This window comes from Toxorhynchites rutilus, chromosome 3 (assembly GCF_029784135.1).
Source record: "Toxorhynchites rutilus septentrionalis strain SRP chromosome 3, ASM2978413v1, whole genome shotgun sequence".
Lineage (NCBI taxonomy): Eukaryota > Metazoa > Arthropoda > Insecta > Diptera > Culicidae > Toxorhynchites > Toxorhynchites rutilus.
The window spans coordinates 196612708-196632346 of record NC_073746.1 but is presented as its reverse complement, the minus strand read 5'-3'; the positions used below and the strand labels follow the sequence as shown (position 1 = coordinate 196632346).

Sequence of the window (19639 nt, the reverse complement as noted above, 5' to 3'; positions counted from 1 at the left end):
AAAAGGGCCCTTTTCAGGATCACAAAATTATCTTCAATCTAAAGAGTTTATTGTCGGCTAAACCTTCCTGAACATTTGCGATGACAGTGGTACAGTGTCGACTTTCAATGTGGGGTCATAATTTGGACCCCGAACTCTATGTTTACAAAAATGTCCAACTCAATATGTCGCATTACAGGTCCGTCCAATTAGCTAAATGTCGAGCTAAATGTAAATTACTGTACTTTCAATCTAGAAGCAATTTAGGAATTGGTGAAAATTGAATAATCGGGAAAGTCCCCAACCATCAATAAGCTCAGAACAACTGCCAAATTCACATACTCATCATATCCTGGCAAACAAATTATGAAAATATTTGTGTTTTATTATTATTTTGGATATTATTTTAGAATGCATTGAACTGTATTTCGTAAACTCTTTTTTGAAAGGTTTAATGGCCCTGATAAGCGCCGTGTTTTATGGAATGGTTCCAATTTAGAAAACTTAGTACTCGTGGTTTTGAAAAAACGAGTGGGTTATATCTATGATATAACCGCAAGGTTCACGTGGAACTACCTTAGCTTAGCAATCATTCTTTTTTTTTGTCTGTATTATAGTGACTTTCAACACTTTTGGCTGGTTCGTCACTTTTACTTCCATTTTTCGGAAGAATGTCGGGAGTGAGAATTCAACTCGTGACCTTGAGCGTGAGAGGTACGGATGTTACCACTACGCCAGATCGCCTCCACCTAGCAATCATTCGTTTGTATTGATTAAATTCTTGATTGAATGAAACAGTTTCCAAATTCAATTGAGTTCAATATATTTGCTCTGTGAGTGAAAAAAAAATGAACAAATGCCGTGTAAAGTCAATTCATTTATTGTGATTGATTGTTCTTCGTTACAAGTAAATTTAATGACGGACCTTTTACGTTTGGTATGATGACTAGAACAAAATATATGTACGGAAGAACTATCAAACGTTTGATGAACCAGCCTAAGGCTGAAAATCTTTCCAATAAAGACAAAAAAAAAATTATCAAACGATTATTTTATTTTACATTTCCCTCTGAAGTTTACATCCCAAAAGTGTACATACTTCTCGAATCTCGAATTTGCTTGAAACTGGGAAGTTCATTCGCTTCTAGTGGCTGCACGATTTTCCCAGGTTCCTAAGTTTAGAAGATCATGTTAGGACAGACATATTCCACTCTGCACAAAGGCAAGCGAGGACAAAAGTACTCGCAGTTTGCATTTATTTGCAGAGCCGATTTCCCCAGAAACCTCGGTTTTGAAGTCTGTGTTAGGGAAACACATTTCAATCGGAACAAAAATACCCCCGATTTGTATGAATTCGCAATGCCGATTTCCCCACGCTTCATGGATTTGAAGTCTATGTTAGGGAAACACATTCCAGTCGGAACAAAAATACCCCCGACTTGCATGAATTTGAAATACCGATTTCTCCAGGCACCTTGGTTTAGAAATCTCTATTAGGGAACACATTTCGGTGGGAACAAAAGCTCCCCCTACTTTCGTGTGTTCTTTTTCTTCCTTTTGGCTTTAAGAGGGTTTAAACTTTTCAGTTCACTCGCCTCTAGGCTCTTTCGTGTGCTTGCAATGCCGATTTCGCTGCTTGGTTTTAAAGTCTGTGTTAGGGAACATTTTTCGATGAGAACAAAAGTCCCCCTACTTTCATGTATTTGCAATGCCGATTTCCCCAAGGCTGCTTGGTTTTGATGGCTGTGTTAGGGAAACCGTAAATCGGGCCAATCAAAACGATGCAGTTAGGGCGTTTAGATAACGCCTAATATTTTACAGTTATTCAATTGTTTATCTAATGAAAAACAACATTTTGTTAGTTGCGATAGATGCGTAGAAATATTCCCTATCAAGTGATGCAAACATCTCTCCTATCCAGTACGAAATGTTCGAGCTATAAGCATTCGAAATCTTTCATTTTTTCCTGCATGTTCTGTGTTTAGGTTTTCATTTTACCCTCCACATATTCCGGTTAGACGTAGTCCCACGTCAAAAAACCATTTCGAACGCCCTCGATGCCACCTTGTTCTGGATTTGCCTCCAAAGGTTTTTCTTCTGCTACCTGCTGCCGTTTTGCGATTGCGTTTGCCACTCGCCACTCGCTGCAACTGCCTCTTGTTGTCTTGATGTTCACCGAACCGAATGTGTTCTGTTCAGAATGCGGGTTTTCTTATCGCCGCTTTGCCAGCTAACTCGATCACTTCGGCGGCCGAAACTATATAACGCCGGCTAGGTGGACTGGTGCACTGGTACTGACGCGGCCTAGCTACCCTTGCGGAGCAATTGGCGAATACACCTACGGGGAATTGCAGACCAACACGGTTCGAGCGGGATTTTGCCTTTCCCTTCACTTTTCCTCCTTTGCCATGTCCAGATGGCTGTTTGGGTTGGTTTGTTGATGTGTTGTGATGCGAACTGATGTGGTGTACGGTTTGAATGAGAATGATCGTTACGGCAGCGGAGCGGGGATTTTTAAGCTGACTGGCTGGCTCGAGAATTACGCATGTGTGAGACTGCGACCCATGTTTCGTTCATTTTTTTTCTTTTTCCTTTCCAATCGTGCTTCGTTCTATTCCGCAGCTGCTCAGGTTGCCCGTTTTGGTCGGTACGATTTGAGGAGCACAAACTGGAACAATCAAAAATGGGCACATAGTGCATTTGGACAATGCTTGATATTTCACAATTTTTCAATTATTTATCTCAAGAAAAATGAAATTTTATTCGTTATGATAGATGCCTAGATATATTTCCTATCAATTGAAGCAACAACCTTTGCGATCTATTGAGAAATGCTGGAGTTATAAGCGTTCCAAATCTTGCATTTTTTCCTACTTGTTCAGTGCCTAGATTTTCATTTCACCCCCTATATCTTCCGGTTAGACGAAGTCCTACGTCAACATACGCCGAGATTGTTCAGTTGCTCGAGGGATTTTTCAACCCACAACCATTGGAAATAAGTGAAAACTTCCGATTTAAGTGACGCCGACAAGGCGATAAGAATGCTGCTTCCCCGGATGAGACGGCGGACGAGTACTTAGTGGCGCTGCGACGAATTGCCGTCACCTGCAATTTTGGTGCGCACCTCGAAACGGCACTGCGGAATCAACTGGTCTTCGGTATCAAACGGAACGACATCCGGAGCCGGCTGCTGGAGAGGAGACAGTTAACTCTTCAAGATGCCCGGGATATAGCGGTCAGTATGGAGCTATCCGGAAAGGTGGAGCGGAAATCGAGGGTAACCTGGCCAAGTAGGAGGTAAACGCAGTTCATCGAGAAAAAGGTAAAGAAGAGATACAAATTAAAATAAATGACGGGGGAAAGTCTTTTACTAAAGTGGGACAAAGTGCAAGCGATTCTTGTTGTTTTCGCTGCGGAGATAAGTCTCAATTTGCAAATACGTGCAGGCATAAAGAAGATACAGTGTGTTCATTCTGCAAACTGAAAGGTCATTTGATGAAAGTGTGCTTGAAAAAGTCTGCCTCCGGAAAGACGGATAACCGTGCCGGGAACAAATCGAATGCAGTTCAAGCGAACTATTTGCATCAATTCGATGATGGTGCCGAACGCGGAAGTACACAAGTGCGGGAAGTGTGTACCGTGGACTCGGATTCCGGTAGTGCGCGATTTTGGTTGGTCTTGCGTGTGAACGGTAAAAACGTTCGGTTCGAAGTGGACGAAGTGGAAGTACTTTTCGAATGCGCAACTACGTGGCTGCAGTACAAATCTCGTGACCTACTGCGGTACCAGTATTGATGTGCTGGGAATTCTTGATGTGCGTGTTGAGTACGGAAATCGAAGTGTTACATTACCACTGTATATTGTGAACTCTGATAAACATCCACTTCTCGGGCGCGAGTGGTTAAATGCGATATCGATTGTCTGGAATAACGTTTTCCAAAATACGGATGCGGTAAATGCGATTATCAATGCCACTCCTTTTCGTGATGCTGCGTTGATGCAGCTTTTGACAAAGTTTCCGAAGGTGTTTGGCGATTCCATCGAAAAGATTTGCAGTGTACAAGCCAGTCTACCCTTGGAAAAATAATACGCGACCTGTGTTCCTGAAAGCGAGGAAGATTCCTTTCAACCTACAGAAAACTGTGGAGAACGAGTTAGATAAGCTCGAAGCGGAAGGTATTCTGACGAAGGTGAACCAGTTGCTTTGGCTACTCCGATCGTTCCGGTGAAGAAGTCTCAAGGACGTGTGCGGATTTGCGGTGATTATAAACAGACGGTCAACCCGAACTTGATCGTGGATAGGCATCCGCTACCTACGGTGGATCAGCTTTTCGCGTCGTTGGCTGGAGGGAGGAGATTTAGCAAAATTGACCTTGTTCAAGCTTACTTACAACTGGAAGTTGTACCGGAAGACCGAGAATTATTAACGTTGACCACTCATCGTGGCTTGTATCGTCCAAATCGACTCATGTACGGTGTCGCATCGGTACCAGCAATCTGGCAACGGCAAATGGAAGTGATTTTACAGGGTATCGACGGAGTGAGTGTTTTTCTTGACGATATTAAGTTACGGGTCATAACGACGAAATGCATCTTCGAAGGCTGGAGGAGGTTCTTCGACGGCTGGACCAGAATAGTATCCGGGTGAACAGGGATAAATGCGAGTTCTTTGAGGATCAAATACAATACTGTGGATATCTCATTGATAAGGATGGTATACACAAAATACAGGAAAAAGTCACTGCAATTCAGAATATTCCTCAGCCCAAGAATAAGGATGAAGTTCGGTCATTCGTTGGACTGATTAACTATTACGGAAGGTTCTTTGAAAATCTCAGTACGGTGCTGTACCCTTTGAATAATCTTTTGAAAAACGACGTACCATTCAAGTGGACTAGACAGTGCGAGGAATCCTTCAGAAATGTGAAGAGTCAAATGCAATCGGAGAAATTTCTTGCTTATTATTCTCCAGAGCTACCATTGTTATTAGCATCAGATGCATCGCCCTACGGGGTGGGGGCTGTACTTAGTCACCTGATGCCGGACGGAACGGAGCGTCCAATACAATTTGCTTCCCAAACGCTCAACCGAGTTCAACAAAAATACATGCAAGTGGACAAGGCAGCATATGCGATCATTTTCGGCGTGAAGAAATTCATTCAGTTCTTGTACGGTCGAAAGTTCATGTTGATCACAGACAACCAAGCAATATCCAAAATCTTTGGTGAACATAAGGGTCTACCTGTGATGTCAGCTATACGTATGCAGCATTATGCAACTTATCTGCAGTCATTCGACTACGAGATTCGTTTTAGGAAATCAAAAGACCATGCTAACGCGGATGCAATGTCTCAAATTCCTTTGCCTCAAGCAGACCCGGAGAACATTATTGAGGAGGCTGATGTCATCGAGCTGAACCAGATCGAATCATTACCTGTGACTGCTGCAGAACTGGCTCAGGCCACAGCTGAGGATCAGTCGGTACGAAATCTCTTGAAGGGAATTAAATACGGCCAGCAACTGGATCCCAAAGATTTGGGGTGAAACAAACAGAGTTCTCGATGCACAAAGGTTGTTTGCTGAGAGGAATACGAGTATACGTGCCACCAGTGCTTAGGAGACAGGTACTGGAAGAATTACACTGCACCCATTTCTGGTGGTGGTGGTGTTGAAACCTGCTGCATCGCCTACAGTGACAGTTCCTGGTCCTTCAACTCCGAGAGCAGTTACGCCTACTGATGAGCCCCTAAAGCGTTCAAACCGAATGATTAAACCTCCCCAAAGATTAAATTTGTATTTTTTTTCGGAGAACTTTATCTCAACAGATACCTTACTTACATACATTGACTACTATTATATGTATTACCTTTGCTTCATACCATTGATACGTTGTATATTGCTTTGCTTCTGGAACGTTCTCTTTTCCATGTGGTTTCGCACAATGTAGTTATTCAATAAAGTATATTATTAAGTTAAATAGCTGTTGTGTATTTTACTCGGCCAGTCACAACAGTATGCCAAAACGAATTTTCCAGGTTATTTACCGTAATGGCAAGGTTACCAATTATTGACATGGTAATGTTCCGATTGCTTTGAATTTTTGATGATAATACTTATGAATTTTCACTGGCTGGTTTCACTTTCCTTTCCATTTTTGGAAGAATGTCGGGAGTGAGAATTGAACTCGTGATCTTAAGCGTGAGAGGTATGGATGTTACCACTACACAAGATCGCCTCCAGTTTTATTAAAAGTGGACAGCTGAAATTATCAAAGCCCAATAAATAAACAAACGACTTTTTTGAACGAAATTGACGTTGAATGTACTTTATTTTAAGCATTCAACAATGTATGAAAATATCTTGTTGAAATTTTAACTATTTGTGTTGCAACGAAATACATTCAAGGTGGTCTATATGCTAACACTAGAGTCATAGAGTCACATAGATTGCTATCTGAAAGTTTAAGTTCATTCATAGGTTAATAATCAACTTATTTTACTATTTCATGTATTTCTCGCCTTTCTAGTATAAATATAGCAAATGAGATAGATAATAAGATAAATATTAATTTATAAAAGAAGGATTTTCCCACGTACGTGTAAAATATCATCACGGGAGAAAGGCTGATCAGATCTGCGTCATCCGTATATTTTGCGAGTTTTTCTTCACCCAAATTACAATGATAGATTATTTTGGAAAATAGTTGATATGATTAGAAAAACTCGAAAAAACTTGTTCCCAACGAGATGCCAACTTCATAATATACCTGTTATAGAAGCTCGCTTCCTTATTGGCAAAAAACTCGGATAGCCAATTTTCACAGGCCTCTTTTGTGGCTAACTTCTGACTACCTAGCTCGTTCGCCATGGACAAAAACAGGTGGTAGTCACTTGGTGCAAGGTCCGGACTATACGGCGGGTGCAAAAGAACCTCCCATCCGAGCTCTCGGAGCTTCTGGCGCGTCACCAAAGAAGTGTGTGGCCTGGCGTTGTCCTGATGGAAGACAATGCGGCCTCTGTTTATCAAAGATGGACTCTTCTTCATGAGTGCTACCTTCAAGCGGTCCAGTTGTTGGCAGTACAGGTCCGAATTGAGCGTTTGGCCATAGGGAAGCAGCTCATAATAGATTATTCCTTGACAATCCCACCAAACACACAGGACTTGGTCACCGTCTGAGCCGCTTCAGCGGGCTTCGACCACAACCGTTTACACTTCACGTTGTCGTAAGTGACCCACTTTTCATCGCCAATCACCATCCGCTTCAGAAACGGGTCGATTTTGTTGCGATTCAGCAGCGATTCACATGCGTCGCTACGGTCAAAGATGTTTTTTTGCGTCAACGTGTGTGGCACCCATACATCGAGCTTCTTTGTGAATCCAAGCTTCTTCAAATGGTTAATAACGGTTTGATGACTTATCCCCAGCTCTTGGCCGATGCTACGGCTGCTACTATGCCGGTCTTTCTCGGCAAATTCAGCGATTTTGTCGCAATTTTCGACGACAGGCCTTCCGGAGCGTGGCGCATATTCGACGACCTCTACACCAGAACGAAAACGTTGAAACCATCGTTGTGTGGTGGAAATGGAAACTGTATCGGGTCCATAAACTGCACAAATTTTATTGGCAGCTTGAGATGCATTTTTGCCTTTGTCATAGTAGTACTGTATTATATGTCGGATTTTCTCTTTATTTTGCTACATATTTGCACGAACGACTTAACCAAACAAAACACTGTCAAGGACTATATTATAGCGCGCAAAAATACATTTCCAACAAGCTATAGTATGACTCGATACAATGAATACAACTAGAACTACGTGGGACATATGAGGAAGTCGCTAATTATTGATAATGGAAATCCAACGTGCCCCACGATTTTATTTTAGTCTTATCAATGCCCTAGACTAATGAAGGAGAGATGTGATAACTGCTAACTGCTACTTGCCTAATTATTTTCTAGCTTTTAGTACATTATTATGTTTAATCACAATTAAACCGTTTATCTTAAAAAGTTTTTTTACTTATTTTATTTTCTAGTTTTTAGTACATTATCTGCTTCATTAGAATATTTCTCTACAATAAAACCATTGTACTGTATTCTATCAGTGAAATAATTTCATTTGTTACCGATATTGAATGCATTGCAGAAAATACATAGTGTATTCTCCAAGTCAAGTTTGTTCGTTTGATACACATATCTCAATCAACTTTTTTTTTGAGATGATATGGAATCAGCTATTTTGTAGCGGCGGCCAAATTGGATTTTTCAAGATAAGCAATTTTAAAATGACAGCAGAAATAAAGGTGTTTTATAAATTCGGTCAGTTCCTATTGGTCAAATCTCTATTAATGTGGGACAACCCTACAGACAACTAAATAAAACAGTTTAATGAAGTATTATGCCGCCATTTTGTGGTGGCGACCATTTTGGATTTGCATTTTTCATAAATAACTGTATTCTACTAGTCAAGCCCTTTCATTTGATACCCATATTGATGGGTTTGAGTTTGAGAAAATATGTAATCCGCCATTTTGTAGCGGCCGCCATCTTGGATTTTCAAGATCATGAAATACGCAGTTTTACAATGCATACAGAGATAAAGGTGTGTTCCAAATTTCAAATCAATCGGTCAACAGAAAGGGTGTCAAAGTTCTATTAATGTGGTAAAGCGTTACAGACAAACCTGTTACTAACCTACAAACATATAAAAAGATTACAGGGCAAGCTAAATAAAACCGTTTAAAAAGGGATTTTCCCACGTACGTGTCAAATATCATCACAGGAGAATGGCTGATCAGATCTGCGTCATCCGTATATTTTGCGAGTTTATCTTCACCCAAATAACAATGATAAATTACTTTGGAAAATGGTTGAGATGATTAGAAAAATTCGAAGAAATTGACTATGCATATCTTTATATATAAAAATTATAGGAGGTTGTGTCCAAGATACGACGGCATTGTTGACGTAAAACTACGATGTTATATTATAAAAGTCGCTTGTTTAAACCTTCGGATATTATTATATAATGCTGTGAAATTTTAGAAACAACTGCTTATTAGAACAATCTCTGAATTGTTTTTTTTTTCATTGTAGAATCAGTTCACGATAATTGACTGATGATTCATTCTTGCCTTCGCTGAACAATACACCAGCTGATCGTATGTCGCAATTTATTTCATGTCAATGCATTGAAAATTTACCTCGAACGTCATTCCGGTGGCCTTTTTCGCAATTGACATAGACTCGGTTACAGTCGATTATATCAATATATCTTTGGCACCGCGAGGAAACAACAACAATAACAACACTTGCAAGTGTCAAATATCATGCTACATGTTATTTAGTATTGCCTTAGGGGAATTGCACCTCCAGGCATCGTTCGTACAACGTAAACCAAGCGCCAAACAAGCGTTCGCCATAGCATGCATACAGAGCCATACATTGGTGGCTTGAAACTACTAGGAATATAAACACTTCTCATCATTTTGCGCTATTCTCAAAAGAAACAATTCTGTTTATATTACTGGTCTCGAAAAAAGTTGCATTACTTTCTCATACTTAGTGGAGGAAGTTTTGCTACTGGCAAGCGAAACCTAATCACATAAAAAAATTCTTGAACGACATTCTCTTTCTTGGTGATTAAACATACGAAATAAACTCTTTTTTTAATATCAACAACCTCGAAAACAGTAGCATTGCTTCATTATGATCAAGACTAGTGTAAATGCAATCCTAGTTGAAGGCAGTTTTGCGACTGGCACGCTAACCCAAATAACTTATAACATTCCAGTACGACATTAGAGAGGTTGGTATTTCCCAAATGATTTTTTGGCGCACAAACTTAACGCCTGCTTCGCTATAACGTCAATGTAATGTATTAAACATTCATGCAATGTCAAAAGCACCATCGAAGCCCTTATAACGGAAAACAAACAATGTTCACTGCTTGGAAAATGATTTAATTTGATTTAATTTGTTTATTTGGACTATAGGCTGTAAGCCCGTTAGCCTTCTTAAAATTAAACGTCAATACAGAAAACATAAAACATACAAGCTTAGAACTTATACATTCAGTTGGTTTCTAAAATATAATCTTAATCTTCTTCGAATTTCTTCTGATGTCATATTTACAGAAACAACATTTTGCAGCACGTTGAACTCACGCATAAATCTGGCTGTCGGTTCATGCTGGGTGTAATTTCTGTTCCTCAGGGGTGGGTCAAACATCCTCCGTCGACGAAGAGAAACGGGGCTGGTGTTAAAACAGCAGAGATCTTTATATGGTGGCCGGGGTTCTTCTCTCCATCCCAGATTTCTTAGCGCAAATTTCAAGAACTTCTTTTGAACATTTTCAAGTCTTTGAATATGTAGATCGTACTGCGGTCGCCACACCACACTCGCAAAATCGAGTTTGGATCATACAAGGCAGGCGTAAATTTTCAGGATTGCGTGCGGATCGGTAAAGTCCTGCCCGAATCGACGAGTGAGTGCAAATAGTTTCAGCGCTTCTTTGACAATACGCTCTATGTGGCAATTGAACGATCCATCGTCACGCCTAAGTCACGAACATTCTCTACTTGTTGTAGATTCGAACCTCCCAGTCTATAGTCGAAGCTTATTGGCTGAACTCTCCTCGTAAAGGTCATAACGGAGCATTTGTTGGGGTTTACGCTCAATCCATTGTTCTCGACGAACCTCTCAAAATTGTCCAAATCCTGCTGAAGCAGATGACAGTCAGCGATGTGTTTCACTGGCTGGAAAATCTTTACATCATCCGCATAAATAAGCACTACTGCGTTGGTCAAGAATGATGGAAGATTATTCATGACCATGACAAACAGGATAGGCCCCAAATGACTTCCTTGTGGAACTCCTGAGTGGACACCAAATGACCTAGATGAATTATTGTGTACTTTCACATATTGCGTTCTGCTCTCCAGATACGTCCTAATCCATTCAAACATTTTACCGTGAATGCCGAAATCAGCCACTGCGCGCATTATGCTGTTTATCCCTACCACATCGAAAGCCTTGCTCATATCTGTATAAATACAGTCCACCTAATACCCTTTGGATATACTGTCCGTGACGGTAGAGCAAAACTCGCATAGATTCGTGACAACTGACTTTCCTTTCAAGAAACCATGCTGTGTTGGTGAAACACGGTCGGCAATACGTTCGTAAAGGTGGGAATAAAAAGACTGAATTATGCCACACAGCTTGTACTCTGCTGTAACACCCATCGATGCGAATTCGCTGATGAGTTTGTCAAGAGCAATCGCCTTCACCACCAGCGTGGGGAGCTGGTTGCTGCCTGGGTAACGGCGTTTACATTTTCAACCGACGCGTCGAAGTCGCCTACTTCGCTTGTTCGATGCGAAGGCTCGGTTCAGTGTGAGCGCTTTTCACTGCACCAACACCGCTTGCATCATTAGATGACGCTTGCCTCGAAATTTTATTGCCCCCGGCAATGCGTTCGTTTTTTGCAGGCTCGAGTCAGCATTCCTCTTCTTCTTGCTCATCACACACTATGCGAAGCGTCCAATTTATGACGCGGAAAGAAAAACACACGATACGAATAACGCGAAAAACGAACTGGAAAAACCACACGACGATATCCGACACTGGTGGGGTCCAATCTTAGATCGAAGCGCAGCGAAAGCAAAGTGAACTGGATTGCTCAAATTGAAAATTTGCCTCAGCGAGATCCAATGTTTATACTCTAGGCAAGTATTCCCCTTCATTCTTCTTCTTTTCCTTTGTTCACGGTGACTATTTCCTACGATTTCCCCTTCGTTGCTCGTTATTGACAGCTCTGTTCGGGAAAGCACACAAATGGACTGAACAAAAGTATGGGAAATAGAAACGCTTAAAGTTTTCATGAATTTTAACCATTTACAAACCGTTCGCGGCAAAAATAGTTATTAACGTTAACTTTATTTCATAAAAACGTGACCTGTTTTCTGATTTGGCACCCTTAATAAAAGACGTAGTTCTACGTCAAAAAGGGTTTTCCCACGTAGTGTAAAATATCATCATGGGAGAACGGTTGATCAGATCTGCGTCATCCGTATATTTTGCGAGTTTATCTTCACCCAAATTACAATGATACTTTGGAAAATAGTTGAGATAGATAGGAAATTTTCTATTCGCTGGCATGGCCAATTACTTGTGCGATACTTGCGAAAGTAACTGGAGCCGAGTGTTTACATAGCTCTAGTAACTAGACTCTAGTGATTGGATTCTACTACTAGCGCTACTACTGACTGGCACAGTCTAAATCTTACTTACAAGGTTAAATTGTTCGGAGAAATTCAAGGTGTACACTCAATTTTGCGATGCCTAGAGTAGAGATTGTTTCCAATTTTTAGGAATAAACTGTTAGTAGAAAACTTTTCTCGGAATTGTATTGCAAGTACAGCAAGTTGAATGTGTGAGCGATTAATATGCATCGAAAGAATCGATGTATTCAAAATATTTTATACAGAATGAATGGAAAGTATCATCAAGTAGCATTTTTACACTCGATTTTGCGACAGACTGTATGTAAATGTTGACGCAAAAAAAACGTCAAAGTAATTCATTTGTATTCATTCCTTGTTACATTAACAGGCACAAATGCAGTTTTAAATGATAGCAATTTGAATGAAAAATATTTCTGAGGTTAATCAAATTCCTTGAACACGTAGTTATAACTTTTTATAATTCTGTTGGAATTTCCGCTAAAACTTTATCAATAATATAAAATCATTCCAGACACGATTTTTGGTCAAGATTATTTCATCACTTGCAGAAAATGTGTTACTTCATCATATAGAATACAAATTTGATACAAAAAACACTATTTTTATTTATAGATTCCATTCTAAAAGCGAGTTTATCCCACCCGAAGATTTATTGCCATTTAACGCTTCACGGAAACGCATTAAGAAGTTCAATGTCTTCTTGTTCTTGGATGGCACTAACGTTCCGATGGAACTTTTGCCTTCTCAATGGAGCATTACTTGCGTCATTTTTATTAGTAGTACTTAATTGAGATTTTTATGCCGAATAACACGCCTTGAATGTACTGTGAAGTGGCAAGCTCTAGAATACGCGTGATCACGCAAGCCAAAAGAATTTTCTTTGACAAATCCCCCGGCCAGAACGGGAATCGAACCCGAATCCCCGGCATGATAATGTGGGACGCTAAACACTCGGCCACGGAAGCACGGGAAGTTCAATGACAACAATGTTAAATTATGTAGCAGGCTTGTCGCATTTTCAATAATTTACAACATTGTGCTAATCAAGGCGCCTAGAAGCATAATTTAAGGTGGGCTAACTTGCTTTGCGAAACTACTTTCCAGCCAAGTTGGATGTCTTGGGCACAAGCGTATTGTGTTTTGTTTACAAATAAGCCCCCCTACCAACTTAGTGACGAAACGGTCTCACCTCAGGATATACTTCTAGGCGCCTTGGTGCAAATTTCAAATTCGGTCGGGTTCTGGAATAATGGTGAAAAATTCATTTTTCTAGAGCACTTTTTTTACCCAATAAGGGTGTGTTTCAATGGAGTGTGCAAGCTACTATGGGTGTTAACAGCATACCAACATACTAGACCTAAAACGAAAAATGATGACATTTATCGGGGGTTCATTATGGCGATATTAGTTAGAATACATTATTGTATATCGGTTAAGGTGTGTTCGAGTATACAATACCGTCAAATGTTTTTTTTAGTGTTGATCATAATAATCCAACAAATGCTTAGTATACAGGATACACTTCTTACACATTATAAATGAAAGTAAAATAAGATGTTTTTGGAACATGCGTTATTTCTAAGTGTCACAAAATAGCCTTTGTATGGTTTAAGATTGTCTGAACATTTTATTATTTGCCAAAAGAAAATGTGGAATATGATGTGTGACGTTATGCCCACGATTTCCGAAGACAGCATTTCGCAAAGGTCGTCGCAGTTTAGCGGAGAAGATGCAAATTTTGAGCAGCTTATGGTATCTATGCTTGATGAACGGGATAAATTGATGGACAGTTTGAGAGAAGCACAGGAGAGACTTGCTGAGACCGATAACAAACTTAAAGATACCGAGAAAGAACGCGACAGCCTCCAAAGACAGATTACAGCAAATTTACCACAGGTTCGATATATGCCGATGTTAAATATGTTCATACAAATATTGAATTATCGCCGCTATCAAATATTTTGCATGTTTTGGTTCCAGCATGGTTGTTTAGATACTAAAATATCGTTTCAGATAGCAGCGCTTACTCAACAAATGTTTATCACTTTCCAACCTGACAGATTTCATATCATTCCTGCGTAAATAATTCTAGCAGAGTTTGTTTTTTCATAATTTTACATCAAAATTATCATTCCATTGCATACAGTGATACAAACTCGTAATCGTACTCCACCGTGCAAATTTCTTTTTCCTTCTTTTGAAAGTCGAAAACAAAGTTTCCGAACATACTTTTTAGATGAAGTCAGAGTGTCATATGATGGTTAAAAGGTTTGCTATCTGTTTTCAGAATAATGGTTTTTACTTATCAAAGAATTGCGAATGTATGAAAATTGACTCAAACTCATAATCGTACTCTTTTTGAAATTTCAACTCGATTCATAAGGCGTTGATCAATTTCAGGATTCCATAATTAGTATGGTTTCCTCTGTTCATTGCAACTATCTTTAGCTGTCTTTAGCCGTTATCTTCGATTTTTTTTGGTGTATTTAGAAGGAATATTCATCCATTTTTTGATCAATTGGTTTTTAAAATCGTTATTTTTAGAAATTTGATGGTTTATAAATTTCCTACACAGATAACTTTTATATTTTTTAACTGGGATTGATGCTGGGAGAAGTATCAATTACTTTTGAACAATTACAATGCAACAATGTGCGATCTATATGTGACTTGTGCTTAGGGTCATTGTCTTGGTAAAACTTGAATCCTCGAATCAATCTCATTTTGTTCACACTTTGCTACATGTTTTTCTTTAAGATGTTCAAGTAAACATACGGATCCAATACACCATTGATCAATCCCAGTTAAAAAATATAGAAGTTATCTGTGCATGAAATTTATAAACCATCATATTTCTAAAAAGTTGATGGGTCTAGGCCTAGGGGCAAGGACGGGATCTTGACATAGGACTTTGATTTTGTGTAGTTATTTCATTTGAATTGAGTTTTTTCATTGTTCAGAATCTGTAATTTTATCTCTTTTGATACAACAAATATCTAAAACCTTAGCTCTAAAAACCGGTTTCTGGTATGAACTTGTATCCCTTAACCGGTTAGATGAGATAACGTGGTAGAATCCGGAACCACATTCTGTTCAAAAATGTACACAAAAATACCATTAAAGCCATTACTTCCCTTTTTTTCTGTTTATTCAATTATGCAGAAGAAGACAAAGAGTCATCATGTATCATTTTTAAAACACAAGCCTAAATAGTTGAGATTTACAGTTGAGAAACTATGACTACTGAAATATATTATAGATAAAGATAGCATTTTCTCTTTCATCGCCACGTTGTCCGGAACAGTGTTTGTAATAACTCTATAGCCCGGTGGTGTATATTGAGCATTCAATGGCTATGGCTCTCTTGAGAAGTTCGTGTAACTGCAGTAGCGAATTGATCTCATTGGGTGCTAAGTTCTGCTTATGTATAGGAAAGGGAAAAGAGAATTGGCATATGCATTCGAGGATGTAAAGCTGGTTCCTTAGGAAAACATATATAGAGAGCATAATATTAAGACTCGCGACTACTCGAGCTATCATAATCAGATATGCGTGAGTATACCCTTTCGATCTTCTAAATCAACAGCCAGTTGAACTCATTGATTGCATTTTTTTACATAACCAAACAACATGCTCGATATTATAACATCCTGAAGCACAATTACATAAATTATTAATAATTACACGATAAAAACGTGAATTGATAGGGCAACATACAATACAATACTTAATAAATGCCTATTTTCGGTAAATGGAGAATAATTCATTATGTGCATCAACTCACATTGTGAGTTAACGCCCAAGTTTAGGCAAAAAGATTCGTGTTGACGGCGGAATGGTGTCGACATCTGGATACGATATTAGTTTGTATGAGGTCAACTATTCTCTATCAGATTAGTCGACCCTAAGGCAGTTTTAAATTGCTAAAATTTGAATGAAATTTTTTTCTTTGCGTTATTTGCCTTCTATAAGTACGCTGTTCTGACCCCAATTTAAACTATTTTCTATCAATTTTCAGATATTCTCACCAAAACTTGCCATTATAATACAAAATTATCTTTAAACACAATTTGTGTATGATATTTTGTTACTAATTGCAAGCAAAAGTGATTTTAGTTTACCTAGAGTACTAATTTGGTTTGGTAAAAATAATTTTCATTCATAATTTTTATTTTAAAGCACGTTTATGTCTTTTGCAAACCCATATTGTCATGCCTGCTCCCCCATTTCGTAATACGAAGCTCAATGCCGTCAACGCGGATTGCTCGTTGCGTGGGGGAGAAAAGCGAGTGATTAGTGCAATCGAAATCATACTCATTTTAAACGTCAAATTTTTCACTTTTTCTACCATATTTACTATTCATGTTTCAGGCAAAAAAAATGCTAGATAAATTTCCTGTCTAATGGTATATAACACAACATATGTCGCAATAACGATGTTGATTAATATGCGTTTGAAAACTCTTAATGAATCGTTACATTTTTCATGGAGTGACTTCCTCTATATAGAAATCAAAGCCATAGTCCTATGTCAAAATAACGATCTTAAAAACCACTTGATAAAAAAATGAATGAATATTCCTTCCGAATACACAAAAAAACTCGAAGATAACGGCTAAAGACAGCTGAAGGTACAGGGAAACTTCGATATAACGTACCCTCGTTATAACGTACCCTCCATATAACGTACACTTTACCTTTAATTTTAGTGTAAAGGAAACAAAATTTCAATATTTTTTTCCTGATAAAACAATGAATTATCTGTATTGTGGTGCTAAAACAAGTATTGTACCTTCAATCAATCCAGAAATACAGCTGATTTTGTGATTCCGGATTCTAAATGAATCAAGCTTCAATCAACAGTACGGAGGGAAATATCATGAGAAAGGCTGGCTTCGTTTTCTGATTGAAGTTATTCATTAACTTTACTAAAACAGCAACACAATAATGTATTATAGACTACGTTTGTGAGTACTTTCTTATGCTTCGATATAACGTACAATTCGATACAACGTACAATATTGAAAGTGAAATGTACGTTATATCGAAGTTTACCTGTAGTTGCAATGAACAAGAGATACCATACTAATAATGGAATTCGGAAATTGGTCAACGCCTAAATGAATCGAGTTGAAATTTCAAAGCGAGTACGATTATGGGATTGAGTCACTTTTCATACATTCGCTTCCAAAAGAAGGGAGAAGAGATCTACATGGTGGAGTACGACTACGAGTTTGTATCACTGTAAATAGCAAAATCTGATTTAAATAAGGAAAAATAAGCATCGTTCAGAAAATTGCATTATAGAATTCAAACATCATCTATCGACAAAAAATTTATTGCTATAATTTTTGCATTATATTCGAATTGATAAAATATCTCAATAACTCAGATATATTACAAGTACCTAATTGTTTCAAATGTATGTACGTAGTTGCCAAGCGCATTCAAAATGTTTTAGAGATTTGTCTCGTGATGGATTACTTAAAGATACGTCTGAATATTGATGTGCTGGTACGGACAGATCAATGACATTCACCATTCGGTATTATCAACGACGACAAACACCACCTCAATGCGCGGCTTGGAATCCAAAACAATTTCTGTTCAAAAAGCGCTTGTTGCCCGATGGCAGAGATGCCATAAATTTCGCTGCGTGCAAGAACTTTACTACCTCGCCTACTTTGTCGTTTGTTTGTCGATGTCTTAGAGGTCGATCACCGAATTGCATATTGAATGTAATATCATGTTTATTTCGAAGCGTTTAATGCATTCAGAGTTCAATGCTCAGAGTGTGGAAAGATAAAAAATTATGGGAGGTTGTGTCCAAGATACGACCGCATTGTTGACGTACAACTACGCTGTTATATTATAAAAGTCGCTTGTTTAAACCTTCGAAAATTATTCTATAATGCTGTGAAATTTTAGAAACAACTGCTTAGTAGAACAATCTCTGAATTGTTTTTTTTTCATTGTAGAATCAGTTCACGATAATTGACTGATGATTCATTCTTGCCTTCGCTGAACAATACACTAGCTGATCGTATGTCGCAATTTATTTCATGTCAATGCATTGAAAATTTACCTCGAACGTCATTCCGGTGGCCTTTTTCGCAATTGACATAGACTCGGTTACAGTCGATTATATCAATATATCTTTGGCACCGCGAGGAAACAACAACAGTAACAACACTTGCAAGTATCAAATATCATGCTACATGTTATTTAGTATTGCCTTAGGGGAATTGCACCTCCAGGCATCGTTCGTACAACGTAAACCAAGCGCCAAACAAGCGTTCGCCATAGCATGCATACAGAGCCATACATTGGTGGCTTGAAACTACTAGGAATATAAACACTTCTCATCATTTTGCGCTATTCTCAAAAGAAACAATTCTTCTTATATTACTGGTCTCGAAAAAAGTTGCATTACTTTCTCATACTTAGTGGAGGACGTTTTGCTACTGGCAAGCGAAACCTAATCACATACAAAATTCCTGAACGACATTTCTAATCTTTGGTGATTAAACAAGCGAAATAAACTCTTTTTTAATATCAACAACCTCGAAAATAGTAGCATTGCTTCATTATGATCAAGATTAGTGTAAATGCAACTTATAACATTCCAGTACGACATTAGAGAGGTTGGTATTTCCCAAATGATTTTTTGGCGCACAAACTTAACGCCTGCTTCGCCATAACGTCAATTTAATACATTCATGCAATGTCAAAAGCACCATCGAAGCCCTTATGACGGAAAACAAACAATGTTCACTGCTTGGAAAAAGACTGAATTATGCCACACAGCTTGTACTCTGCTGTAACACCCATCGATGCGAATTCGCTGATGAGTTTGTCAAGAGCAATTGCCTTCACCACCAGAGTGGGGAGCTGGTTGCTGCCTGGGTAACGGCGTTTACATTTTCAACCGACGCGTCGAAGTCGCCTACTTCGCTTGTTCGATGCGAAGGCTCGGTTCAGTGTGAGCGCTTTTCACTGCACCAACATCGCGTGCATCATTAGATGACGCTTGCCTCGAAATTTTATTGCCCCCGGCAATGCGTTCGTTTTTTGCAGGGCTCGAGCCAGCATTCCTCCTCTTCTTGCTCATCACACATTATGCGAAGCGTCCAATTTATGACGCGGAAAGAAAAATACACGATACGAATAACGCGAAAAACGAACTGGAAAAACCACACGACGATATCCAAGTTGAATTACCACTGGTGGGGTCCAATCTTAGATCGAAGCGCAGCGAAAGCAAAGTGAACTGGATTGCTCAACAGTCCGATGCCGAATGAAAATTTGCCTCATTCTTTCTTTCTTTGTTTTTAAGAGGCTTTAAACTTTGCAGTTCATTCGCCTCTATATATTTGCCTCGGCGAGATCCAATGTTTATACTCTAGGCAAG

At 38.9% G+C, this 19639-nt stretch overlaps 1 protein-coding gene across 6 annotated transcripts in view; it reads left to right on the top strand.

The window, feature by feature from the left end:
• The first annotated feature begins 13604 nt into the window (after nucleotides 1-13604).
• LOC129779526 (liprin-alpha-1) overlaps nucleotides 13605-19639 on the top strand; it is a 458998-nt gene continuing 452963 nt past the window's right edge. For all 6 annotated transcript variants that reach the window (XR_008743689.1, XM_055787066.1, XM_055787064.1 and 3 more), the window contains exon 1: nucleotides 13605-14124. Coding sequence is in view for 5 of the 6 variants with exons in the window: in XM_055787066.1 (XP_055643041.1) it covers nucleotides 13876-14124 (249 nt within the window). In the remaining variant the exon portion in view is untranslated. The remainder of the gene's footprint in view (nucleotides 14125-19639) is intronic.